The sequence below is a fragment of the Macrotis lagotis genome, chromosome 2, assembly GCF_037893015.1.
Source record: "Macrotis lagotis isolate mMagLag1 chromosome 2, bilby.v1.9.chrom.fasta, whole genome shotgun sequence".
Taxonomy (NCBI): Eukaryota; Metazoa; Chordata; class Mammalia; order Peramelemorphia; family Peramelidae; genus Macrotis; species Macrotis lagotis.
The window spans coordinates 53,672,849-53,696,551 of record NC_133659.1 but is presented as its reverse complement, the minus strand read 5'-3'; the positions used below and the strand labels follow the sequence as shown (position 1 = coordinate 53,696,551).

Below are 23,703 nucleotides of genomic sequence, written 5' to 3'. Positions count from 1 at the left end.
TTATCATGCTGTTCCCCAACATGATTGTTCCACTGGGTACAATTTAACAGTCATTTGGATTTTATTTCCATAGATTTCTACTTGGAAAGAACCTCAAGGTCATCTAGTCTCACCCTACCATTTACAACATTCTCAATAAATACTCATCCTGGCTAAACTTAAAGACTTCCAATTATGGGAAATTCACTTCATTCCCTCCCCCCAACCCCTGAGGCAGCTCATTCTATTTTGGGACAGTTCTAATTGTTAGGAAGTTCTCCTTTTGTCAAACTAAATTCTGTCTCCCTCTTCGGTCTTTGTTTACCCCTGGGTCTAAGCAGAGTAAACTAAGTTTTCTTTGTTAGGTTATCTCTTTAAAGACATCAAGACTGAAAATATATGCTACCTTATTCTTCAGAAGACCACACTGTGGATGTCCTATCTTTAGCTAGGAACTCAAAAACCTCCCCTCCAACCAGATCTGAATCTATATGGAAGGGAGAATATTAAAGAAGCTAGAAGGAGGAAAACTATATGTCAACAGATCCCTTCACTTGGGTTAGCATAGTCTGCTGTGCAAAGATCCAATAGGCTGTAGAACTAAAAGCTGTAAATGTCCTTAGATGTGATCTCAATTATATAGAAAAGAAGACTGGAGAGGTTAAAAGTAACTCACCGTGGGCAGCTAGATGGCACAGTGGATAGAGCATGGCCCTGGAGTCAGGAGTACCTGAGTTCAAACCTGGCCTCAGACACTTAATAATTACCTAATTGTGTGTCTTTAGGCAAGTCACTTAACCCCATTTGACTTGCAAAAAACCTAAAAAAAAGTGACTAGCAGGAAAGAGAACAAGGATTTGAATCAGATTTGATTCTGCTGCTGAAGGAAGGTGAACAAAACCATGTTATATAACCTCAACCAGTCCCTCCTCACTGTTAAATAACTCTACTGTACGTCCCTTATTAACTCACTGTTTCACTCTCACCCCAGACTCTTCCAAACCTCTTCATCCCTTCTCAACCTTCCCTTGGCTCCCTCTCCCCCAACCCTCTCAACTGAGGACCTTAGCTCATGTTTTCCGGACAACATTAAGGCCATCCACTATAAACAACCTCTTCCCTCCTCTTTCTCACCTTCTATCATTCTTATGTTTCCTGACACTATCTCCTCCTTTCCATGACTCCCTGTCTCAAATGATGAAATGGTTTTACTCTTTATCTAGGCTAACCCTCCTCTACCTGTTCAAATAAGCCCATTCTAGCACAGGCTCCTCCAACAGATTGCCCCCCTTGTCATATCCACTCTTTGGCTTATATTCCATCCCTCCCTGTCTACTGACTCAATCCCTACTGCCTACAAACATGCCCTTTTCTACCCCAACCTGAGAAACCCTCACTTGACTCTTCCATTCTTCTATTATCCCTTCTAATCCTTTGTAGAAAAACTTCTTGGAAAGGCTATCTACATAGGGACCTCCACAGTCTTTTCTCCTACTCGATTCTTAACTCTTTAAAGACCAGATTCTGACCTTAAATTCCACTGAAACACCTTTCTCTAAAGTGAACATTGATGCCAGATCCAATGACCTTTCCTCAAACCTCATTCTCCTCGATCTTTCTGCAGCCTTTGACAATGCTGATTACCTTCTCTTAACATTCTTTTCTCTCTAGGTTTTTGGAATACTACTCTCTCCTGGTTTCCCTTCTACCTATCTGATCACTCCTGTCTCCTTTGCTGAATCCTCATCCAGGTCACACTCTCTAACCAAGGGTATCCCCCATGATTTTGTCCTGGGCCTTCTTTTCTTTCCCCCCTGCTACATCACTTGGTAATCTCAATTCCCATGGATTTGGATTACCATTTCAATCCTGATGATTCTCAGATCTGCCTATCCCTCTCCATTTTCTCTGCTAACTTCCAATCTCATTTCTCAGACACATTAAAATAAATGTCCATTAGACATCTCAAACTCAATATATCCAAAACTGAAGTCATGATTTTTTTCCCCTAAATCTTCCTATTTCTTTTCTTCCCTAATACTGTCAAGAATGCCATCATCCTCTCAGTTCTTCAGCCTCAAAATCTAGGCATTATTCCTAACTTTTCATTATATCACCCCCACATCTAAACTGTTAACATTTTTTGATTCACCTTAGCAACATCTCTCAAATATACCTCCTTCCCTCCTTTGGCAAATCTCCCTTGGTATAGACCTTTATCTCCTCATACTAGGTCTGTTGCAATATCATACTGGTGGGTCTGCCTGCTTTAGGTCTCTCCCCTCTCCTATCCATCCTATTGTTACTCACAAAAGTGATTTTTTTTTAAAGTGCAAGTCTGATTGTATCACAGACCCACATACACCCCCACACTCAGCAAACCCACTGGCTCCCTAATACCATCAGGATCAAATACAAACCCTTCTGCTTGGCTTTCAAAGTCCTTCTTAACCTACCATCCCTTCCCACCTCTCCAGTCTTCTTATACTTTATTCTCCATGACCTACTCTTTGATCCAGTGACACTGGCCACCTCCATGAACAAGACAATCTATTCCTCAGCTCTGAACATTTTCTCTGGCAGTCCACCATACTTAGAATGCTTTCTCTTCTCCACTCTGAATACTGACTTCCCTGGTTTGCTTTAAGTCCTAACCAAAATCCCATATGCTATGGGAAGCCTTTTCCAACTACTCTTAATTCTAGTGTCTTCCTTTTGTAAATAATTTCCTATTTATCCTGTATCTAGTTTATATATATATATATATTTGTCATCTGCCTCCCAATTAGATTGTAAGCTCCTTGAGGGCAGAGGCTGTCTTTTGCCTTTTTGTATCTCTAATGCTTAGTACAATGTCTGGCTTATAGTAGGTGCTTAATAAATGTTTAGTAATTGATTGGCAGATCTATGATTCATCGCTTCTTGAGCCTCCAGAAGGAAGTATTTCCCTTGAAGCTCTTAAGTTTGCACTGAATATTATAGAGGAGGTTTCTCAATCTTTAAAGCTCCATTCATTCCTTCAAAAAAAAAAAAAGAAACAGAGATAAAAAGAAACTTAGAGACTATCTAGTCTAGCCCAACCCCCTCATTTTACAATTTACACAGGCATTAAATGATTAGTTCAAAGCCACTCAAAAAGCTAGGAAATAGCAGAGACAGCATTATAACACAAATTCCCTGACTCCAAATGCAATATTTTTTCCACTATTCCACAAATATTTATTGAACAGCTTTTATGTATGAGTTTTAGTGGGGGATACAATAGGATTAGACATGCTGACCTCATAGAACTTGCCACATTTCTGGCCTTGTGTCATTTGAGAATCATAAAAGTTAATTTTTTTTCATGTTAATCTAATGTCTCACAAGCTAGAGAACTTAATACAACCATGTTGTTGTTCTGGCATATTTCCTTGACTTCATGGAGATCAAGTTTGCTTAGGACCTGGCTTTCTCTTCAGGGCTATGGATAGTCTGCTTTTCTCAAAACTACTAGGAACATCTCTCTCAGGGAACTGCATTGTTGAGAATGGAAAGAAACTTGTTTTTTGTGGTGCATTTATTATAAGCCTTCTTTCCTCTAACTCATCTTCTTTTTTCTTTTAAATAGTATTTTTGTAGCAATTTTATAGTACTTAATTTTTTCCATTTTACTGCAAAGGCTATTTTTAATATTAATTTTTATGAAATCTTGAGTTCCACATTTTTTCCCTTCCCTTTCCCTAAGTAATTTGATATAGGTGTATATATATATATATATATATATATATATATATATATATATATATATATACACAGTCATGTAAAACATATTTCCATATTAGTCATGTTGTAAAAGAAACACAAAAAGAAAGAATGAACCAAAGGAAATAGAACCCCCCAAAATGAAGTGAAAATAATCATTCAGATGCTTATCATTTCTTTCTCTGGAGGTGGATAGCATCTTCCATCATGAGTTCTTTGTAATTGGCTTGGATCATTGCATTTCTGATAAGCACTAATCATTCCTCTTGCCACACACTATTACTGTTACTGTATACAATGTCTAACTCAACTTCAATTTGTTCTACAGCTCTCCACCATCATAGACATGCTGGAAGGAGCTTTCTATGGCCTGGATCTTTTAAAACTTCATTCAGTCACCACAAAGTTGGTAGGACGAGTGGAGAAATTGGAGGAGGTAAGGGGTATTCTGGCTTTCTTGTCCTGTATTGAGTTCATTTGACTCAGAATTCTGATGGTAATGGGGATTGAGACCTGGCTAGAATTTGCCCTTCCCTTCAATTTTCGTGAAATGTCACAAGTCATATTTTAGCATAGTAGATCTCTCACCCATGCTGTTGGTAACAAGGGAAGATCTGGGACAGTATGTAAAGTTTTTTTAAGCAGAGCTATGATTTCATCAGTATATGAAAAACTCCCTTGACCAACAAAGTTGCAAGGGTACTGAATGGTTTAGTACTTTGTCCAGTGGGAGAGCTTGAGCTCCTGTCTTCTGGCTGAAAACTGTCTTTTTATTTGCTATGCTGTAGCTTTCTTCCATGAAAAAATTATTTGTAGTAATAGATTGCAACATTAAAATGCCCCTATGAGGGGAGAGATAATGACTAATCATCCCCATTTTGCAAATAAAGAAACTGAAGCACAGAACATGGACTACAAACAGAGTTGCTAAATGGCAGAGGTGGGTTCTGAATACTTTGTTTTCATTTGGGGGGAGGAGAGAACCAATTGGGGTAAATGACTTAGCCAAGGTCATCCAGCTAGTAAGAATCTAAGGCTGGATTTGAGTTCAAGTCCTCATAACTTTAGGGCCATTAGTCTATTCACTGTGGCACCTTTCCCAAGGTTATTTGATACAAAATTTTGTATGTGTTTTCTATTATATAAAACTGTCTCTACTACTGAAAACAAATAAATAAAAAATCACCCAGACTTTACTGGATAGAAGGAAAGGAACAAGAATTTATTAAGCACCATCATCATATGCTAGGCCCTGGGTTAGATCCTTTACAAATTATTATCTCATTTGATCCTTACAACATCTGTGGGAGGGAACTTGTATTGTTATCTCCATTTTACAGTTAAGAAAGCTAAGGCACACTTGTTTAAATGTCTTGTTCAGGGTCAGACAGTCAGTAAATGTTTGAGGAAGAATTTGAACTCATTTCTTGCTGTCTCTAGGCCCAGTGCTCTGTCCAGTATGTGCCCCACTCAGATGGTGGCCAAGAACATTATTTTATTGTACAAGGATAGATAGAACATTTGAATAATTTTGATGAACATGCAGGAGAGAGGAAAATATGGATATTAATGATTAATAGATAATATCATAGTTCACTTTTCATTGTTACCTTAGAATTTACAAATAAATTTTTTCCATGGTAACTTTTTAGTGAGAGAAAAATTCCCATTTTACAGACAACCAAACTGAGGATCAGAGAATCAGAGTGACAGTCTGTTCTCTACACTGTAAACTGAACCCCTAAAATAAGGAGGTTGAACTCTGCTATGTGTAGGTCCCTTCCCCTTTTGGATTGGTGATCCCCAGGTCACAAAGTACTAGAATTGTATCTAATGCTTTCTAACATTCATCAGTGAAATCCCAAGGAAAGAACTCTAGCCTGGATGAAAAAGGAGCTTGGGTGCTTTCTTCCACCATTAGTGAAATTTGTAATCATGCAAAAATTATTTTATCTCTGACTATCATTTTCCTTATCTGGAAAACTTGAGAATGGCCCACATATTTTTCAGAATTGCTGGAAGGACAAAAAAAATGAACCATTTGAGAGTAAGGAATTACAACCTGTTAGATAAATATTATGCACTTCAGTGAGTTTCCCCATGCTCTGGAATTCTTATCCAAATCTTTCTATAAATCCCTCCAGTTCTTTTAGCAGCCAATTAAAATTCTTCATACTGGAGTTGCTGGGGGGGGGGGGGGATTGCCCTTTGTCACAGATTCTTTGACTATGGAAATCAGTACTTGAAGATGATGGTGAAAATTCTAGGTAAGAAAATAAAAGGCTTTATAGCACATCCCTTGACTAAGAAAGATTTCCAGTCCAATCTCACTGGTTCCTTTACCAACTAACCCTTTTGCCTGGCTCCTTCATTACAAAATCAATATGGTTTTTGAATCCTACATTTAGTGTTAGGGATCTATTTTCAAATTCATGTGACCTAAAACTGATAGATAGACTTAGAGTTCTAGCTACCCCCACCCACCCACCCACCCATGGACTGGATAGGGATAGCATGACCAAAAGAATGCTGCTCCCATCCATTTTCTTTCCTTACCCATATGCTCCTATGCTTTAAAGGGGCCACCAAAGAACAACAGATTGTTCCCTGAACTTCTTGTCCTCTCTGATGCTGTTTCCAGAAAGAATGATGAAATTTGTTTGGGTGAGGGGAGGGTGGTCACATCAGCCTACTAGCAATGAGATTGAGGCAAAGCATCCATTTCACATATTAGCTACTGAATGAATCTTCAGATAGCAAGAGTTTCTTGACATTCTACTAGCTGGGACTGGATTCAAACCAGTGGCCTAACTTCTTTGATCAACCCCATGAATTACCAAATTCCCAATTTCTCTTTAAAGGATCATTATATTACTATATGGGCAGGAGAACAAAAGCTAATGCTTATTCATTGTCTGTTGGATTTTTGTCATGATCTAAAGAGATCGCTTTTATTTTTTTCTACCCATACCGCCCACTTCCTCCACCACCACCACCTCCCCTGATGGTCTGAGCATGGTTTTAAATAGGGATTAACATCATGGATTCAGTCTCTGAATGGGTGATAACCAGAAATCACTTAGAGGCATGAAAGGCTTGGCATTCAAAATCCAAGGGTGTGCATGTGAATGCCAGCTCTTCTGCTTCCTGGTTATGATCTTTCAGTCTCAGTTTCCTCATCTATAGAATGAGGAGATGTGGATAGATCATCCCTAAGCTACCATCTAGATCTTTATTTTTTACCATCTAGAGCTAAATCTCAGTACGATAATGAGCTTGACTTTGTTGAAAAACTACAAATAGTGTTCCTAGTATTGGCTAATCATTCTACTAATTTGTGCTCTTGGCCATCATGGGGACCAAGAGAGAGAGAAAGTAGAAAGAGAAGTGTAGATTCCTCCCCATGACAGTCTCATTGCCAGAGAAATTTAATTAATGGGAAAGGCAATTGTCTAAAGTCTTATTTGAGTTTCACAACAACCCTATGAAGTAGGACTCCATTCTTCAGATGAGGAAAATTGTAGCCCCGGGAACTTAGATGATTTGATCAAAGTTACTCAACCAGCAAGGAGCAGCAGTAGGATTTGAACCCAGGTCTTCTGATCTTAATTCATATGCTTATTCTGCTTTTTTATTCTATTCTGTGTGATTGGAGGTTGCAGTAGCACAAGGAAGGCTGACAGAGAAACCTATGGGTTTGATCCCCACAGAGAGAGAGCTACTTTGAAGCTCAGACCCAGGCGAATGTCTCCTCACTGGGTTTGGCAGATATCCATATAGAACTGCTACTAATTGAAAAGGCAGAGTTTTACAGAAATGAGAAAACCATTCCTAACAGCTTGAAGGGAACTGAAGTAACATGCTGCTCTTGGATATACCTGGAGACTCATTTTTTTATGTTCCCTTGTCCCATGGCAGTTCCATGGGGATTGGCTTGGATGAGTACTTGGCCAAAGACAAGTTTCCACTAGGTAATATATGCAGTGTAATTTGTATCTGTGTTATGGGGTATATAGGAAGATAGTTGAAACCTAGATGAAAAGAAGATTGTGCTCAGATTCTCCCACATCCTTTCCACACATCTATTTTCTGTGCTTAGAAGCTCTCTCTGGTCACTCTCTTCTTGAAGCCAACTCAAATGATGCCTCCTCTCATTGATCTGTCATTAATGACTTTCCACTTCATACCTTATCTTAGTGCTCATCATTTTAATGGACTTTTGTGTATCATTGTGTAGCATATTTATCAGTTTGTGCCCTCTCTCCATTGGACTAAGCTTCATGCCCATGTTGACAGGGAACATAACTTATCAAACTTTATATATCTTGTAGAGCATAGCAAATTGAAACAGTGAGTGTATAATAAATGTTTGGAGAATAATAAGGGCAAGAAGTAGGGCATAAGGGAGGAAAGAGGGAAAGAAAGGAGAAAAGAGGAAGGAGGAAAGAATGATAAAGAAGGTAAGGAAGAAGGGGAGGAGAGAGAGGAGGAAAGAAATGAAAGAGGAAGGAAAGAAGGAAGAATGGATGGGAGGGTGGAAGAAAGGAAGGAAAAATAAGGAAAGATGGAGACAGAGAAAGGGAGAGGAAAAAGGAGAAAGGGAGGGGAGAGAAAGGAAGGAAGGAGGGAGAAAAGAAGAAAATAGAGGAAGAAAGCAAGGATGGAAAGGAGAGAAGATGGGAAGGAAGGAAGGAAGGAAGGAGGAAAGGCTATTATCTAATGTTATAGGACCATAAGATAATAGAGTTAGAGTTAGAAAAGACTTTTCATAGTTTCATAGAATCTAGAGCTTATCTAGATCTGTCTCTTCATTTTACAGGAAAGGAAACTGAGACTTAAGGAGATTAGGTGATTTGTTCAAGTCATACAGATTATAAATAGCAGAAGTAGATTTAAATCAAAATTCTCTTTTCATAGTGTGATCAGAACTGTCCTTAAGGCTATTCAGAATGGTTAAATGTCTGTTCACACCTAATGATGTTCATTTGGATCTTGACTCCACTTAAAATGCAAATGGAGGGCAGCTACTGCGAGCAGTGGATAAAGCACCGCACCCCCCCCCCCCCCCCCCCGCCGGAGTCAGGAGTCCCTGGGTTCAAATCCAGTCTCAGACACTTAATAATTACCTAGCTGTGTGGCCTTGGGTAAGCCATTTAACCCCATTTGCCTTGTAAAAAAAAACAACCTAAAAAATGCAAATGGAATAAAAATTTGAGCTCCTATCAGTCATTGACTCTTCAGATGATCTTTTTCAGGTTTTGCTATGAGAAGGGGGAAGGTGGGGGAAGCACAAAAGCACCAGGCCACTTGGCAGAAGAGCTGCTCCCTTTGGAGAGAGGGGAAAAAGCAACACAGAGTAGAAAAGTTGGAGGGGTTGAAAAAAAAAGTCTTCTACTCTCCAATCCAGCCAAACCAGTCCTGAATTATTTCTTATTCCTATCAAGAGAATTTTCCATTCAATTCAGAGAGTATCTATTAAGATATTAGATACTAATAGATACTCTATTAAATACTAGGCACTATGCTAGCAGTTTTTGTCCTCAAAGAGTTTATAATCTAATAATTTCTTTCAAAGACCAGCTTAGATTTGGTACCTCATGCTTTTAAAAAGATCCATTTTTTTTGACCCTTAAAAGATTAGTTCACTATAGATAGAGGCAGTTGGGTGGTAGTGGAGGAAGCCCTGGCCCTAGAATCTCAGTTTAACTACTGCTTTAGATACTTACTAGTTGTATGATTCTGGGCAAATCACTTAGCTTCTTTCTGCCTTGGTTTTCTCATCTGCAAAATGAAAACTATAAAAGCATCTACAGTTAGGAGAATATTTGTAAAGTATTTCACAAACCTTTATATAAATTCTGGTCATTATTGACTAGCATAAGGAAGGTAGAATTTGTACCCATTTAGCTCAATAGCTCCCACTATAAAATAAAACCTCTAAGATGCAAGATGAAGGGCAGCTAGGTGGCCCAGGTGACAGAATGTTGGACATGAAGTCGAGAAGACCTGAGTTTAAATCTGACCTCACCAGCTTTGTGACCCTAGCCAAGTCACTGAACCCTTTCCCCCCTAGTTTCTTCTTCTATATAATGAACTAAAGGAGGAAATAGCAAACCACTCCAGTGTCTTTGCTAAGAAAATCCCAAATGGAGTCACAAAGAATAAGACACAACTAAAATGCCTGAAACAACTGAAATGATCCAAGATGTCAAGGAATCTCCTTTGTTCTTTGAATGTTATTCAAAGTGGAAAGTTAAGTCTAATGCAACAGTATCAGTGACCATTTGGTTTATTCTGTGTATAGCTTGTTTGTACATTGTAGTTTACGTACTGTCTCTTCTTTCCTCAAGGTCAGGAATTGCCTTTTGCCTTTCTTTGTATTTTCCAGTCCTTAGAAAAGTGTCTAACACGCTGTCAGCAATTAATAAATGCTTAACTCTCACACAACATTCTGTATATGCTAATACTTGAGTGAAAATAAATGAGACTCTTTGACAAGAGTTCTTCCTCCTCACTTCATCCTTCTAAACACAAGAGCTCCATGTTATAACTTTAATATCCATATTGAAAAAGACCATGGAAGTAGTAGAGGAAATCCAGATGCTAAATCTGGTTTCATCATTAATTATTCATTTTTTAGCCAAATCACTACTCCCTGGGTCTTAGTTTTGTTATTTGTAAAATGAGTGGAATGGACTAGATGGTCTTCAAGATTGCTTCCCACTCTAATATTATAGGAAGCCATTCTCTTACTTTATTTTTTAAAAAAACATTTCCTAATTCCATTTTAATCCTGTTGGGGAAGTTTTGAAGGCTACTTACTTAATTTGATACCTTGACCATAGAGAATTAGATAATATCTATGACTATGACATTCTCTGGCTTTATGACCCTTTATGAAACCACGGTGTACCCTTAGAAAAACAGCAAAATGTATATATCATCTCCATTTCTTCCTCATGTTAATGCTGCTCAGGCTTCAGAGTTAAAGCTGGAAGGATTTAGCAGACTCAGACCTGGCTACAGCATAGACTGTGTAGGCATATGGGAAGCCAGAGGCTTCCTCCTCAAGGCTTTGCTTGGCTTGTCTGGTTTTGGTCTGGAAGGCAGATCAAAGTTGTGTTTCTGGCCCGGAGGGATATGTCTTTTTTTTCACTAACAAATGGAGAAATGTATCTTTCATCTGTGCAGTGCTGGCCCTGGACAAAATGTAAAGTTGGGATGTTTGTTTTCAGGGTACTGAGCCTCTCTTTTCTTGTACTCTTGACCCCCTTCTCTATAAGATTTTCTGCTCTGTCTGTTCCCCTACAAAGACCTGATTTCAGGAAAGAATTGTCCATCAGTCATTTACACTGTAGTATGAATACTAGTCATAGGTACATAAGATTTCAGTGTTGGAAGTTACTTTGGATACCATCTAGTCTAACTGAATCATAGAGAGATTAAAGTCTATGTTAAAAAGATTAAAGTCTATGGTGCCACTCTCTAAAGGATTTTTATTTTGAACTTGATTTCAATGGATTAAACAAAGAGCTTTGTTGCCCATTGGAAGAATATTAGGTGACACAGAATGGTTGAGGGAAGCCCAGAAGTGGCTCTAGAAACATCCTGTATGGGTAAATGGTGACTCTACTCACACTAAGGCCCAACCAAGATCAGTCTTTGTTTATTATTGGTTGGGAGGTAGGGAGTGGGAAGGATTTGAGAGGCCGGTCATTCTTCACTCTGCCTTTCCAAGACTAATTCAGAGAATTTAGTTGTGGGGTCTGATGGACACCCATGATTTCTAGCCATTCACCAATTCATCAACTGACATGAATTCATTGAGTACCTACTCTAAGTCAGCCATTGTGCTTTCTTTTGGTAGAGAGAAACGATGCACATATATGAAAGTGAAGACATAAAAGTGAACTACAAAGGAATTCTGAAGGCTGAGGCACTAGGACTCAGGGAGGATCAAGAAAAGTTTTAGGTGGGATTGAATCTGAGCTAAGCTCTGAAGGGAGCTAAGAGGCAAAGGTGAGGAGACCTGGGACAAACTTTGGTCCCTTCACTTCCTCTCTAGGTCTTTCCCTTGGACAAATGATTCTCAAACTAATGGAATCTAGTACAGTTACTAGTCTTGCCACTCTAGACAGAGTGGGAAAGGAAAAGAAGCAATATTCATAGTGGGGAGAGAGCAGGAAATAGTAAATAGAAAGCCCTCAACCACCAATTTCTGACATTGATTTTGGCACTAGTTTCTACTATGTATGGAGCCTGGCTCAAATCCTTTAAAATGGGAATCTTATAGTGAGATGGAACAAAGCTAGACTGGAGACCTACAGATATATTATCTGGCTAATTTCCAATAGACATTCCATTTCTGTCTCACTCAATTCTCCATCTCTATTCCAACCAATGTTCATATCTCTTTCACTCCAAGTTCCATCTCTGTCCAATCCTATTTCTGTTAATCTATTAATCTCTTCCCCATCTCTTCCCAACCTTATCCTCCATATTTGTCCCAACCTCATGTCCCACATTTTATCCTTCCCATGAACCATCTCTTTCACACCCTTTGCCCCATTTCCTCTCTAACTTCATGCCTTCCACCATTGTCCCATCCTTTGCCCCATCTCCACTTTGTTCTATGCCCCAGGTCAGCATCCTATTGCCAGTTTCCCTTGGCCTGGTCTAAAGGTGATTTACACAATTTCCTGGTAGAATAAAATGCAGGCAACAAGAATAAGAACATAAAGAAAAAGGAATATTTGCGAATGGTTGGAAGGATGGGGAAGCAGCATTAAAAATTAAGCCATTTGGAAACAGGATGCAATCAAAAAATTGGCATAAGAGCTTTCCAGAAAAGGAAATTATTCAGATATGTGAGAGAATGTGAGAGCTGTAGGAAACCTTAGGGATCATCTTGTCCAACACTTTCATTTTACAGATGAGGAAACTGAGGCAGAGAAAGGAAAACTGACTTAGCCAGAGTTTCAGTGTGATTAAATAGCCTAGGAAAAGCTAGAATCTAACACATTTTACTCCAACTTTAGTACTCATTCTCCTGTATTTGTCCAAGTGGCATCCAAGTCAATCATGGGAAGAGCTTGACACAGGCTTAGGCTCTAACAATTAGCACATGGAATGCATCAGGGCAAGCCTGGAGGACTCTCTCCCATCTTGGTTTTCTGAGTTACGCTCTCAGCTGTTTGAAGGAATTAGTGCTCTCCAAGGGTTTTCATCTCTAACTGCACCAGCTGTCTCCAAATGTTTTTTTTTCTTAGCCCCCCACCAGGTGTTGAGGGCAGGTGTCAACTGGCATAGGCCTCCTGGGTCCAGACATAGTGGTTCTTTGGCTATGTAGGGGGTGTGTTTCCAGAAAGTTAATGTTAAAAGGGAATGAGATGATCTGACAGATGAATTATTGCAACCTGAGCCTCAATGGTTTTTAACAAGCACATACTGAAATAAGTGAGGGGTTGGACTAGAAAGATCCCAGCTCCCCTTGATTGGTTCAAATCTCCAGACCCAGATGAATTACATCATCCCAAAGTACTGAAAGAAATGGTGGACATGATTGCTAAGCCACAGATGGTGATCTTTGAAAATTCATAAAAGAGAAGAAAACCACGAGGATAATGTATGACAAATATTTCCCAGTTTTCAAAAAGGGAAGAGAATGGTGTTGGAAACTGGAAACTAATTATTAGTAACAAAATTCCAGCAGTATCATTAGAGGGATGGCTAGTGAAAATGTAGAAAAGAAATTAGTGATCACAAAAAGCCAACATGGCTTCTTCAAGTACAGGTCATTCCAAAATAATATCACTCTCTTTTTGACAGGGTTATCAGATGAAAAAAATACTCATTATTTCATCTAGATTTTAATAAAGCATTTGAAAAAGTATCTCATGCTATTATTGTGGGGAAAGTGGAGGATTATAGTCTAGATAAAGGTAGAATAATGTGGAATATGTTGCATAGCAGATCCTGAAGAATATCACTGATGCTTGATGTCAGCTTGGAAAGAGATTCCCAACAGAATGTCATAAGAATATGACATTAGTTCTATGAGGGTCAGCATAACCTCTGGTCTGCAGGCTAATTCTGCAGCTGTCCATGCAACCACAGGTGGGACTCAAAATCCAATAAATCTAGGAGTTTTAAAGAATGAATTAAATGTTTGACCAAAATTAGCCCTAAAATGATGTTATAAATATCTAAATAGCCCTTAACAAAAATAAGGTTCCCCACCCGTTTCAGACAATGGTATTGAATGTAAACTTAGCAAATTTGCTTATGATATACAAAGCCAAGAAGTATTGGGGGGGGGGGGGAGTGCAGGGGGTGGATAACAAACAATGATAGGATTGAGAAATGGTTTTGTAGTTTGAAACATTTAGGGATCAATGTAAAATTCTTACCCTTAGGTTAACAAAATACTTGACATAGGTAAAATGGGGAAAAACCTGGGTAGATAGCAGTTCATGTGACAAAGATCTGGGGATTTCAGTGGATTTAAGGTTCAATATAAATCAGAAAATTAGTGAGCTCTTGGACTCCACTGAGAACAATAGTGAAGGGAAGGGAGTAAGGGTATAAATATTTTTATGCCACCTGCTATCTGCTAGGCCCTGTGCTAATCCTTTTTTTTTTTTTTTTGCTTTTGCTTTTTGAGAGTTAAGTGACTTGCCTGAGGTCATTTAAATATTGACTGTCTAAGACTGGATTTGAAATCAGATCCTCCTGACTCAGGGCTGGTGCTCTATCCACTTGACTACCCAACTGCCCTTCACTTTATTTTTTTTAATTATATAAATATTTTATTTATTTTCCAGTTACATACAATGGTAGTTTCTACCAAATACATAAAAATGGTAGTTTCATTTTTTTTGCAAGATTTTGAATTTTACAATTTTTTTCTCCCTCCTTTTTCTCCCTCCCTTTTTTTCTTCCCCCTTCCCTTCCCTTCCCTCCTCAGCAGAAGGAAATCTGATATAGTCTTTACATTTGCTTCCATGATATGCATAGATCAAAATCGAATATATTGAGAGAAGAAATAGATCCAGAAGGAAGAAAGAAAGCATTAGAGATAGCAAAATTATGTAATACATAAGACAACTTTTAAAAATTGAAGATAATAATCTTTGGTCTGTGTTTAAATTCCACAGTTCCTTCTCAGGATATAGATGATGTTCTCCATCACAGATCCCCTAAAATTGCACTGATGGAGGGAACAAGTCTATCAAGGTTGATCATCAACTCATGTAGTTGTTAAGGTGTACAATGTTCTTCTGGTTCTGTTCATCTTACTCAGTATCAATTCATGCAAGTCTTTCCAGGCTTTTCTAAAATCCCATCCCTCATGATTTCTTATAGAACAATAGTGTTAAAAAAAAACAATAGTGTTCCCTCACATACATATACCACAATTTGTTCAGTCATTCCCCAACTGATGCTCCCCCTCACTTTAGTTCCTAACTGCCCCCAATATTTGTTTAACAAATATATTCTCCTTTGATCCTTCCCAGCAATATTCCAAGGCAGGTGCTATCATTATCTCCATTTCACAGTTGAGGAAACTGAGGCACACAGTTTTAGTGTCTTACCCAGAATCACCCTGATTCCAGACCATTGCACCACTTGGTGGTCCCACTGTACTGGGCCTGCTCAGATCACATTTAGATTGCTGAGATCAATTCTGAGATTCACATTTTGGGGATATCAGTAAGGGCTAGTGTATCCAGGAAAGAACAAATAGGAAAGCAAAGGGCCTTGAGAGCTATGACATAGAATTGGTTAGAATAGAAATCATGGTATCATAGATTTCAAGTTGAAAGTGACCTTTAGGGAACTTCTTGCCCTTCATTTTCCATATGAAAAAGTGAAAGTTCAAAAAAAAATTAAGTGATTTGTGTAAGGTCACATAACTACTAAAAAGCAGACCAGTTTGGCTCCTGTGACTCTAAAATCAATATTCTTTCCACTGTCATGCCAAAGAAAAGACAACTTAGGCATAGATGACAAAGAATCACAGAATAGCAGAGTTGGCAGGGATCTCACAGGTCACCCAGCTCTGACCCATAAACAAGAGGTTTTAATTAGAATAATTTTTTATTTAATTTATGTAATTTAATTTTTAAAAGTTTTACTTAATTTCATTAGTGTTCATTTTTTTTACAATGTTTGTGATGAATTTTTGCTTGAAACTTCTTCTACTGAGAAAAATTTCACTCTTCCTCATTGCCAACCCATCCCACATTTGGATTACTTGAATTGTTGTAAAGTCCTTCCTTTTAAGGAGCCTCTTTAAATTTGCCTCTTTATAACTTCCACCCATAGTTTCTTTTTTTTTTTTTTGCAAGGTAATGGAGTTAAGTGGCTTGCCCAAGCCAAGGCCACACAGCTAGGTAATTATTGAGGGTCTGAGGCCGAATTTGAACTCAGGTACTCCTGACTTGCCAGGGCTCTATCCACTGCACCACCTAGCTTCCCCCACCTGTAGTTTCTTATAATTTCCTCTGGGGCCATGTAGAACAAATGCTAGTCCTCACTTAGGACATTCTATGGGTCTTCTCTGTTGCTTCTGCATTTCTTCTCTCCATTCCCGAAATGTTCTCCAACCTCACTCCAACTCTCCAAGTCCCTCTTTTTCCTCAAAATGCCACCTTCTACATGTTTTTTCCCCTAGTCCTCCTTGCTTCTATTGCTTTCCCTTCCAAGGGTAGCTTACACCTACTTCTGTTTGTTTTGTATATTTCTATCAAGGTGCTTCTCACTTTCTCCAGGATAATATAAGCTCAAAGAGGGCTGTTTTGACTTTATCTTTGAATCTCTAGTGGACAGCATGGTGGGCTGGCTCATAAAAAAGTGTTTAATAACAATTTACTTCCTTCCTTGATTAAGAGATGAGATATAGAAAGAATTCATGCTAGAGAGACTCACCACTGGTTCTCCCGCATTGAGGCCCAGGCTTTTCTCCTGGCTCCATACTTCTACTCTCTCCCTTACAATCTGCTCTTGGGTCCTAAAACTTTCATTTGTTGATCCTCATATATGATATTAATGACTTCCTGCCAATGGAATATTTGATTTGGACCTTCTTCCCGCGTGCGTGTGTGTGCGTGCGTGTGTGTGTGTGTGTGTGTGTGTGTGTGTGTTTTCTTGTTAATTATTCTCAGCATTATCCACTGCACTCTGTGATGATCAAGACACATCTGGAATGTGTTGGACTATTTATGCAGCACAATTTCAGAGAAACATTAACAAATTTGAGAACATCTAGGCGAGTTTAAACAAGATGGCAAGGGGATTCAATATAACATAGGAGACTTGCTTAAAAGAAATGGGGGTGTTTAACTTGAATAATAACAATAATAGCATATTAAGGTTTGCAGAAGTATCTAAAATGTGTCATTTAATACTTTTATAATCCCGAGAGGCGGGTGCTATTACTATCTCCAGTTTACACATGAGGAACCTAACACAAATATTGTAAATGACTTGCCCATGATTCGACTGTTAGCAGGATTTAAACTCAGTTTTTCCTGACTGTAGGTACAGAGCTCTCTCTTCTGCTCCATCTAATTGCCTCAAGAATATTTGATGAAAATAATACAATCATTGTTTTCATATATTTAAAAGTCTATCCTATAGATGAAGGATTAGGCCTTTTTTCATATAGTGTAAGAAAAAAATGCAAGAAAGTAGATTTGACCTTCTCCCAAATGAGTCTGTCCAATAATGGAATGCTGTCTCATCTTTGTTTCCATCATGACAAGTGTTCAAGAAGACCCTGGATGACCACCTATGGGGGAAACTAGAGGGAAAATTCATGCATTGGAGAGGAGAATGGGTTAAAAAAATCAACTCCACAAGGTCAAGATGGGCAAAGTTTGAGTAGATTGCAATTTATTTAAGAGAGCTGGAGTTGGGGTTGGGGGGGTGATGAGGAAGATGAGTTGTGACTAAACAACCTCTAAGCCCCTTCCAATTTGAAGAATTTCATGTTCTTTCCCTTTTGTGTCCAAGAACACTTGGCTCGATGGTTGGCCAAGATTAGGGGTGTAGCCTGTGGCCATAAAACTGAATTTTTCCTTTGAGCAGAGCTTGCTGGTCCAAATGGAGAACAAACTGGCAGTTTCAACCTCATTAGCACTGTACTCTTTCCAACCAAACTAACCAGTGCCGACTTAACAAATACATCCATTTGTGTTGCTTTGCCTCTCCCTGTCCCCCCCACCACCCAGAGCTTGCCTGCCTTGTCTACCCTAAATAATCTCAGAGTTAGATTAGAAAGATAGGAAGCAGATTGAGGAGAGGGTGGTAGTGGAGAAAGAAACCAAAAAGTACTCCTACAAAAAGTCAGGAATCTTTTCTACAATATTCCCCCCAAAATTGTTTCTTCTATGTTGTGACCTTAATTATTTTGCTATGTCCTTGTCTGGTAATACAGACCAACATTCTCCTGCCCATCTTTCTGAGCCTACCCATGTCCAGTTGATTTATGGTCCATGATCCCATCCATCTCTGACATTTCCTAGTGATGAGTCTAGAATTCTGTTCATCTGTAAGAGCATGTTGAAACATGGTTCCCTGCCCCCACTCACAGACACGCATCCTTTTAATTCAAACTATGGCTCATTTCTCTTAGCCAGCTGTTCCAGATGTTTCAAGTTGCAAAAGAACTAGTCCATCTCTCCTCTCCCTGCCTCTTTCCACCATTCCAAGTGTCCTGGCAATGTCCGAGTAGCTATGCCAACCCTGCCAAAGATGCTCCATCTCCTTCCTTGCCATTGAAAACATTGCTGGTGCTGAGACAGTCTTTACAAACTGTAAATGTCAAAGTTGCAGATGGGGAATGCTTGAACATGAGGTCATGGGGTTCACCCTTCTGCCAGGGCAGAATTTAGAATTTTCCTGGGCAGAAGACTTCCCTACCCCCATCCATCAGGGAGACCCTGGGGTGAAGATCAAAAAACAGCTTTGGGAGAGGTTCAATGGTACATCTAGTGCCAGATCTTGAGTTACAAAGATTCATCTTCCTGAGTTCAAATCCAGCCTCAGATACTTTCTAGTTGTATGACCCTGGACAAGTCACTTCACCCTGTTTGCCTCACTTTCCTCATCCATAAAATGAGCTGGAGAAGGAAATGACAAACCACTCCAGGATCTCTGCCAAAAGAAAACCCCAAATGGGGTCATAAAGGGTCAGACATGACTGAAATAACTAACAACAAGCGCATCAGTGCCCTAGCCTGGGAGGAAGAAATGTGGTTGCTCCTATAGCAGAGGGATACCCAGCTGCTTTGGCCTTTCATGCCAATGGAATGATGCCATTGGCAGCCCTGTTGTTTATTCAGGCCTCTTAACAAGAGATGATGTTCTCTCGAAGGGGTTCCATGATGCCAGTCTCCAGGGTCCTACACCCAGCACCATGTAAGTCCTGTAAAATGACTCCTAGCTGAAGGTGTAGGAGGAAAAGGGGAGAGAACAGGGATGTGTCTTTCACAAAGATTAGGTATTTTATAAAGCTTAGCTAGCTTTTATTATATAAAGTAATGCTGGCACAAGAAGGTTCAAGGACTCTGGCACCCCTAGGTTCCCCTATACTGCAGCTACCTTTCACAATATAACTACTTCCTATTATTTTTTTTTTAGTTTTTGTGGGGCAATGGAATTAAGTGACTTGCCCAAGGTCACCCAGCTAGTAGGTATTAAGTGTCTGAGATTGAATTTTATCTCAGATCCTCCTGGCTTCAGGACTGTTGCTCAACCTACTGCACCACCTAGCTACCCCATCACATTATATCTACTTCCAAGACAAAGAGCAGGCAAATACAATCAGAATCATAATGATAAATTCCAAGTATATAACCCTTCAAGTAACAAAGTGCTATCCCCAAGGAACCTGGGATGTAGGGCATGTGACAATCATCACTCCTATCTTATAGTCAAGAAAACTGAGACTCACATGTAGGAGGAGGATTCCTATTTGGGTCACAGGTATTCCAACTCCATATTCACTAGGTCACATAAGTCTCAGTGCTCTTCACAATCATAGCTAGACAAATTTTCTGGTAGAAACTATAAGTGTATCAGAGGACTAAAGAGAAGTAACATCTGTGTGGGCAGCTCTGAGCAGGGGTTGTGGGTTTGCAGGATCCCTGGGGACATGTTAAGTGGTCAGTGACTTCCTCTGCCAACAACAAGGGGGACAGTGGCCTTAAGCAAGACCTCTCCTCTTCCTTTCCCTGGTAACTGAATTCTAAGATCCCCCCTCCAGAGCCAGGAAAATTCCCCCCTTCCTGTATTCAGCAACAAAAACACTCTCATTTCCTCCCTGTGAGTGTGATCAGACCAGTCTATCACCACACCCATGTTGACTGAGGGGCTCCAAGGTCACTGACCCGGTGTGAGGCTTTGCCATTGGCTGGGTCTTCCTGTTGTTCAGGCACCGGACAATATTGGACCATAGAATCTTAGAGTCAGAGCTGGAAGAGACTCCAGAGGCCATTCAAGTCAAACTCCCTTATTTCACAAATGATGAAGACTGAACAGCACGAGCGATCTGCCGAGGTCACATAGTAAGCATCAGAGGTGGATTTTGAATCCCAGTCTTTTTAGTGCTCCGGCCATGCTACCCATTGTCTCCTACCCAGATGATATGATGATACAAGCACTAGATAAGTGGAAGGGATGATATGAAGAATTGCTTAGTCTTTTTAGTGATCTCATTTGGGGTTTTCTTAGCAAAGACACTGGAGTGGATGGTGATTTCCTTCTCCAGCTCATTTTACAGAAAAGAAAACTGAGATAAACAGGTTAAGTGACTTGCCCAGGACCACATGGCCAGTAAATTTCTGAGGTCAGACTTGAACTTTGGTCCCTCTGAGTCCAGGACTAGTGCTTTATCCAATGCACCACCATGCTTCCCTAGGCTCAGTTTTCAAAAACACTAGTTGGATGGCCATAGATGAGTCACTTCTGACTAGCTGCACCTAAACAGCTCATTCCTTTGAACCTCAGCTTCTATAAGTGTAAAACAGGAGTAACAATAACTGCACTATTTTTACCACTATTGAATTTTTGTGTGAAAGTTGTTGACCTTAAAAGAGAATATGTAAGGGGCAGTTAGGTAGAGCAGTGGATAGAGCATCGGCCCTGGAGTCAGGAGGACCTGAGTTCAAATCCTAGCTCAGACACTTAATAATTACCTAGCTGTGTGGTCTTGGGCAAACCACTTAACCCCATTCCCTTACAAAAAAAAATAAAACTTAAAAAAAAGAGAGTGTATACAAAATCTTAATGTAGTTTTATGCTATGAGAAGATGGTTGCTTTTGCACTAAGACTATTGAGATAGTTTCTATTTCAACAGTATAAGTTATTATCCTTAACATATGAGAGCTTGAGTTTGCCATTTGCAAGATACAGATAATAGTGATCCCAACTGCCTCTCCTAAATGGCTGCTGTATGGCTTAAATGGTATTTTAGATGGGAAAGGGCTTTGAAAAGAAAATAGTTATGCCCACAGAATCATAGTCTCAGAGTAAGATGGGACATCAGAGACCAGCTTGTTAAGAAGCCCCACCAGGTTCCCCAAAAGTGGTGATGCAGTCAATACTTAAAGATGTCCTAGAAGAGAACAACACTGAAAATAACCGGCATGTCTATAGAGAGAATTTTAATGTTTGCCAAATGCACAATCTGTTCCATCTCAATTGAGCCTCATGGACTACCTCAGGAAGGTTGGCATTACAGGGATTCTTGTTCCCCATTTTATAAGGAAACTGAAGTTTGGAGAGGATCAATCAGTGACTTGCCCAAGACCACCAGTTAGTGAGTATCAGAGGCAGAATTCAAATACAGATTTTCTCCCTCTTCATGTAGCTCATTCCACTTGTGGATGGCTCTCTATTAGAAAGTTTTTTCTGACACCAAGACTAAAATTGCCTCTTTGAAACTTCCACCCATCTCTTCCAGTACCAACCTCTTGGATGGACAAGGGATTGTCATCTTTTTCATATCTTGAACCCCTAGGACAACCAGTGACCCAAGACCTACAGCTAGGCAGTATGATGAATAGAGTGCTAGATCTGGAATCAGGATGACTCATCTTTCTGAGTTCAAATCCAGCCTGAGATATTTACTAGCTGGGGCACCCTGGGCAAGTCACTTAATCCTGTTTCCCTCATTTTCCTCATCTGTCAAATGAGTTGGAGAAGGAAATGACAAACCACTCTAGTGTCTCTGCCAAGAAAACCCCAAACAAACCCCAAACAAAGTCATGGAGAGTTCGATATGATTAAAATAACTGACCAACAACTACAACTATACATATTACAGAAAAAAGCAGTTATATTAAATATAATTTTTCCCATCCAAGTTCATGGATTCCATGAAATCTATTTAGGCATCACTCCATTATGGGTCTGTGGACCCCATTAAGAATCCCTACAAATTCTGAGACTTCTTTTTTTTAAGTTTTTTTTGCAAGGCAATGGGGTTAAGTGGCTTGCCCAAGGCCACACAGCTAGGTAATTCCACCTAGCCACCCCTATTCTGAGACTTCTAAGTGAATGTCTAGACCCTTTTTAACATGATTGTTCTTCAGATGCTTGAAGACCATGCTTTTTTATGTAATTAATTCTGCAAAGCCAAGAGCAGAGTCTTTTAATCACTCTTCCCCCCCACTTAGCAAGTGTTCAACTTTTTAAATACCCTGGTGATCTTTAGATAAACCATTTGATCAATACCCAACCCTGAACTCTAAGCAGCTCCATGCCTCATCCCTACCTTCACCATTCAGTTGGAGATCCTTCATTGAGTTAGTTTTTATCTCTTCCTAAACTCCAGGTGCCATCCATACAACATGTGAAAAGAATATGGAAAGAATTAATGAAACCCACCTGGATTTCATTGGCATCTAAAGCTGCCGTGCAAACCCCCAAGGGAACTATGAGACACAGTCAGAGAACTGGGTGTGGTTTTTCCAAAAACTTTCTCACTGATGCTGAGCTCTGACTAAGATGATGTTTTTCTCCCTATCTCAGCTTTTCTCCCTGTGAGGAGGGTAACCACAGAAGTCTTTTACAGTTCAAGGGAAATTGTGTCACAAAGTATGGATCAATTTATCAAATGTTTTAAAGTTTATACTAATGTATAAGGCATTGTTCTAAGCATCGAGTAAACAGACATGAGAGAAATGACACACAACTTCTTTCAAGGAGATTAGGGACTAAGGGAGGTGGGGATAGAATAGTAAGAGGCAGAATTTGATGAGGACAAAGGAGAGATTCATGCAAAATGCACTTGGAAAATTTGAGGAAGGGGAAAAACCCAAAACTCCTTCAGATAAAAAGATCAAGGAAAGCTTCATGGAGGAGGTGGCACCTGAAATGATCTGTTTGGAAGTTGATAAAGCAAAATTGATGGTATTCCATATTCCCAGATGGTTGAATCAGAACTGGCTTTTGTTAGTTCTGCAAACTTGGATTATGGTTGCAGCTCATGATCAGGGGACCCATCAGGATTCCAGGAGGCCAAAAAGGAACAAGCTACTACTTCCAAGATGTTTTGGAAACTGAAGCCTCTTCTGAAACCCATGAGTTTCAAAGGTCACTGAAGCATTCAAGTTCTGGCCTATTAACCCCATCATGGAATGGTGTAGAAAGGCCAGGGCATTCTAATCCCTAATGGATAACATGCCAAATATGGAGAGAATTCCAGTTTGCTAATGGTAGAAGCTCACATTTACATAATGCAATTCAACAAATACTTTTTCTATGGCTACAAAGGGCTTTGCGTACATTTTTTTCCATTTGATCTTTACCCTGTGGGGCAAACAGTCAAGCACAAGCTCCTTGAGGAAAGGAATTATTTTCTATGTGTCTCTTGTATGCTCTACTGCCCTTGATATATAGTAGGTGTTTAATTGATGTGTTGAGTTCAATTGAATTCCTGTATTATAGGTAAGAAGGAAGGAAAGAGGCAC

The 23,703-nt window shown here is 39.5% G+C and overlaps 2 protein-coding genes across 3 annotated transcripts in view; one reads left to right on the top strand and one right to left on the bottom strand.

Annotated features, from left to right (window-relative positions):
• The window catches only part of ATF6 (activating transcription factor 6), a 281,713-nt gene that overhangs the window by 6,126 nt on the left and 251,884 nt on the right, over positions 1–23,703 (bottom strand). The window lies entirely within an intron of this gene.
• The window catches only part of OLFML2B (olfactomedin like 2B), a 61,478-nt gene that overhangs the window by 7,090 nt on the left and 30,685 nt on the right, over positions 1–23,703 (top strand). The window contains exon 4 of the mRNA XM_074221839.1: positions 4,052–4,159. Within this exon, the coding sequence (XP_074077940.1) occupies positions 4,052–4,159 (108 nt within the window). The remainder of the gene's footprint in view (positions 1–4,051; positions 4,160–23,703) is intronic.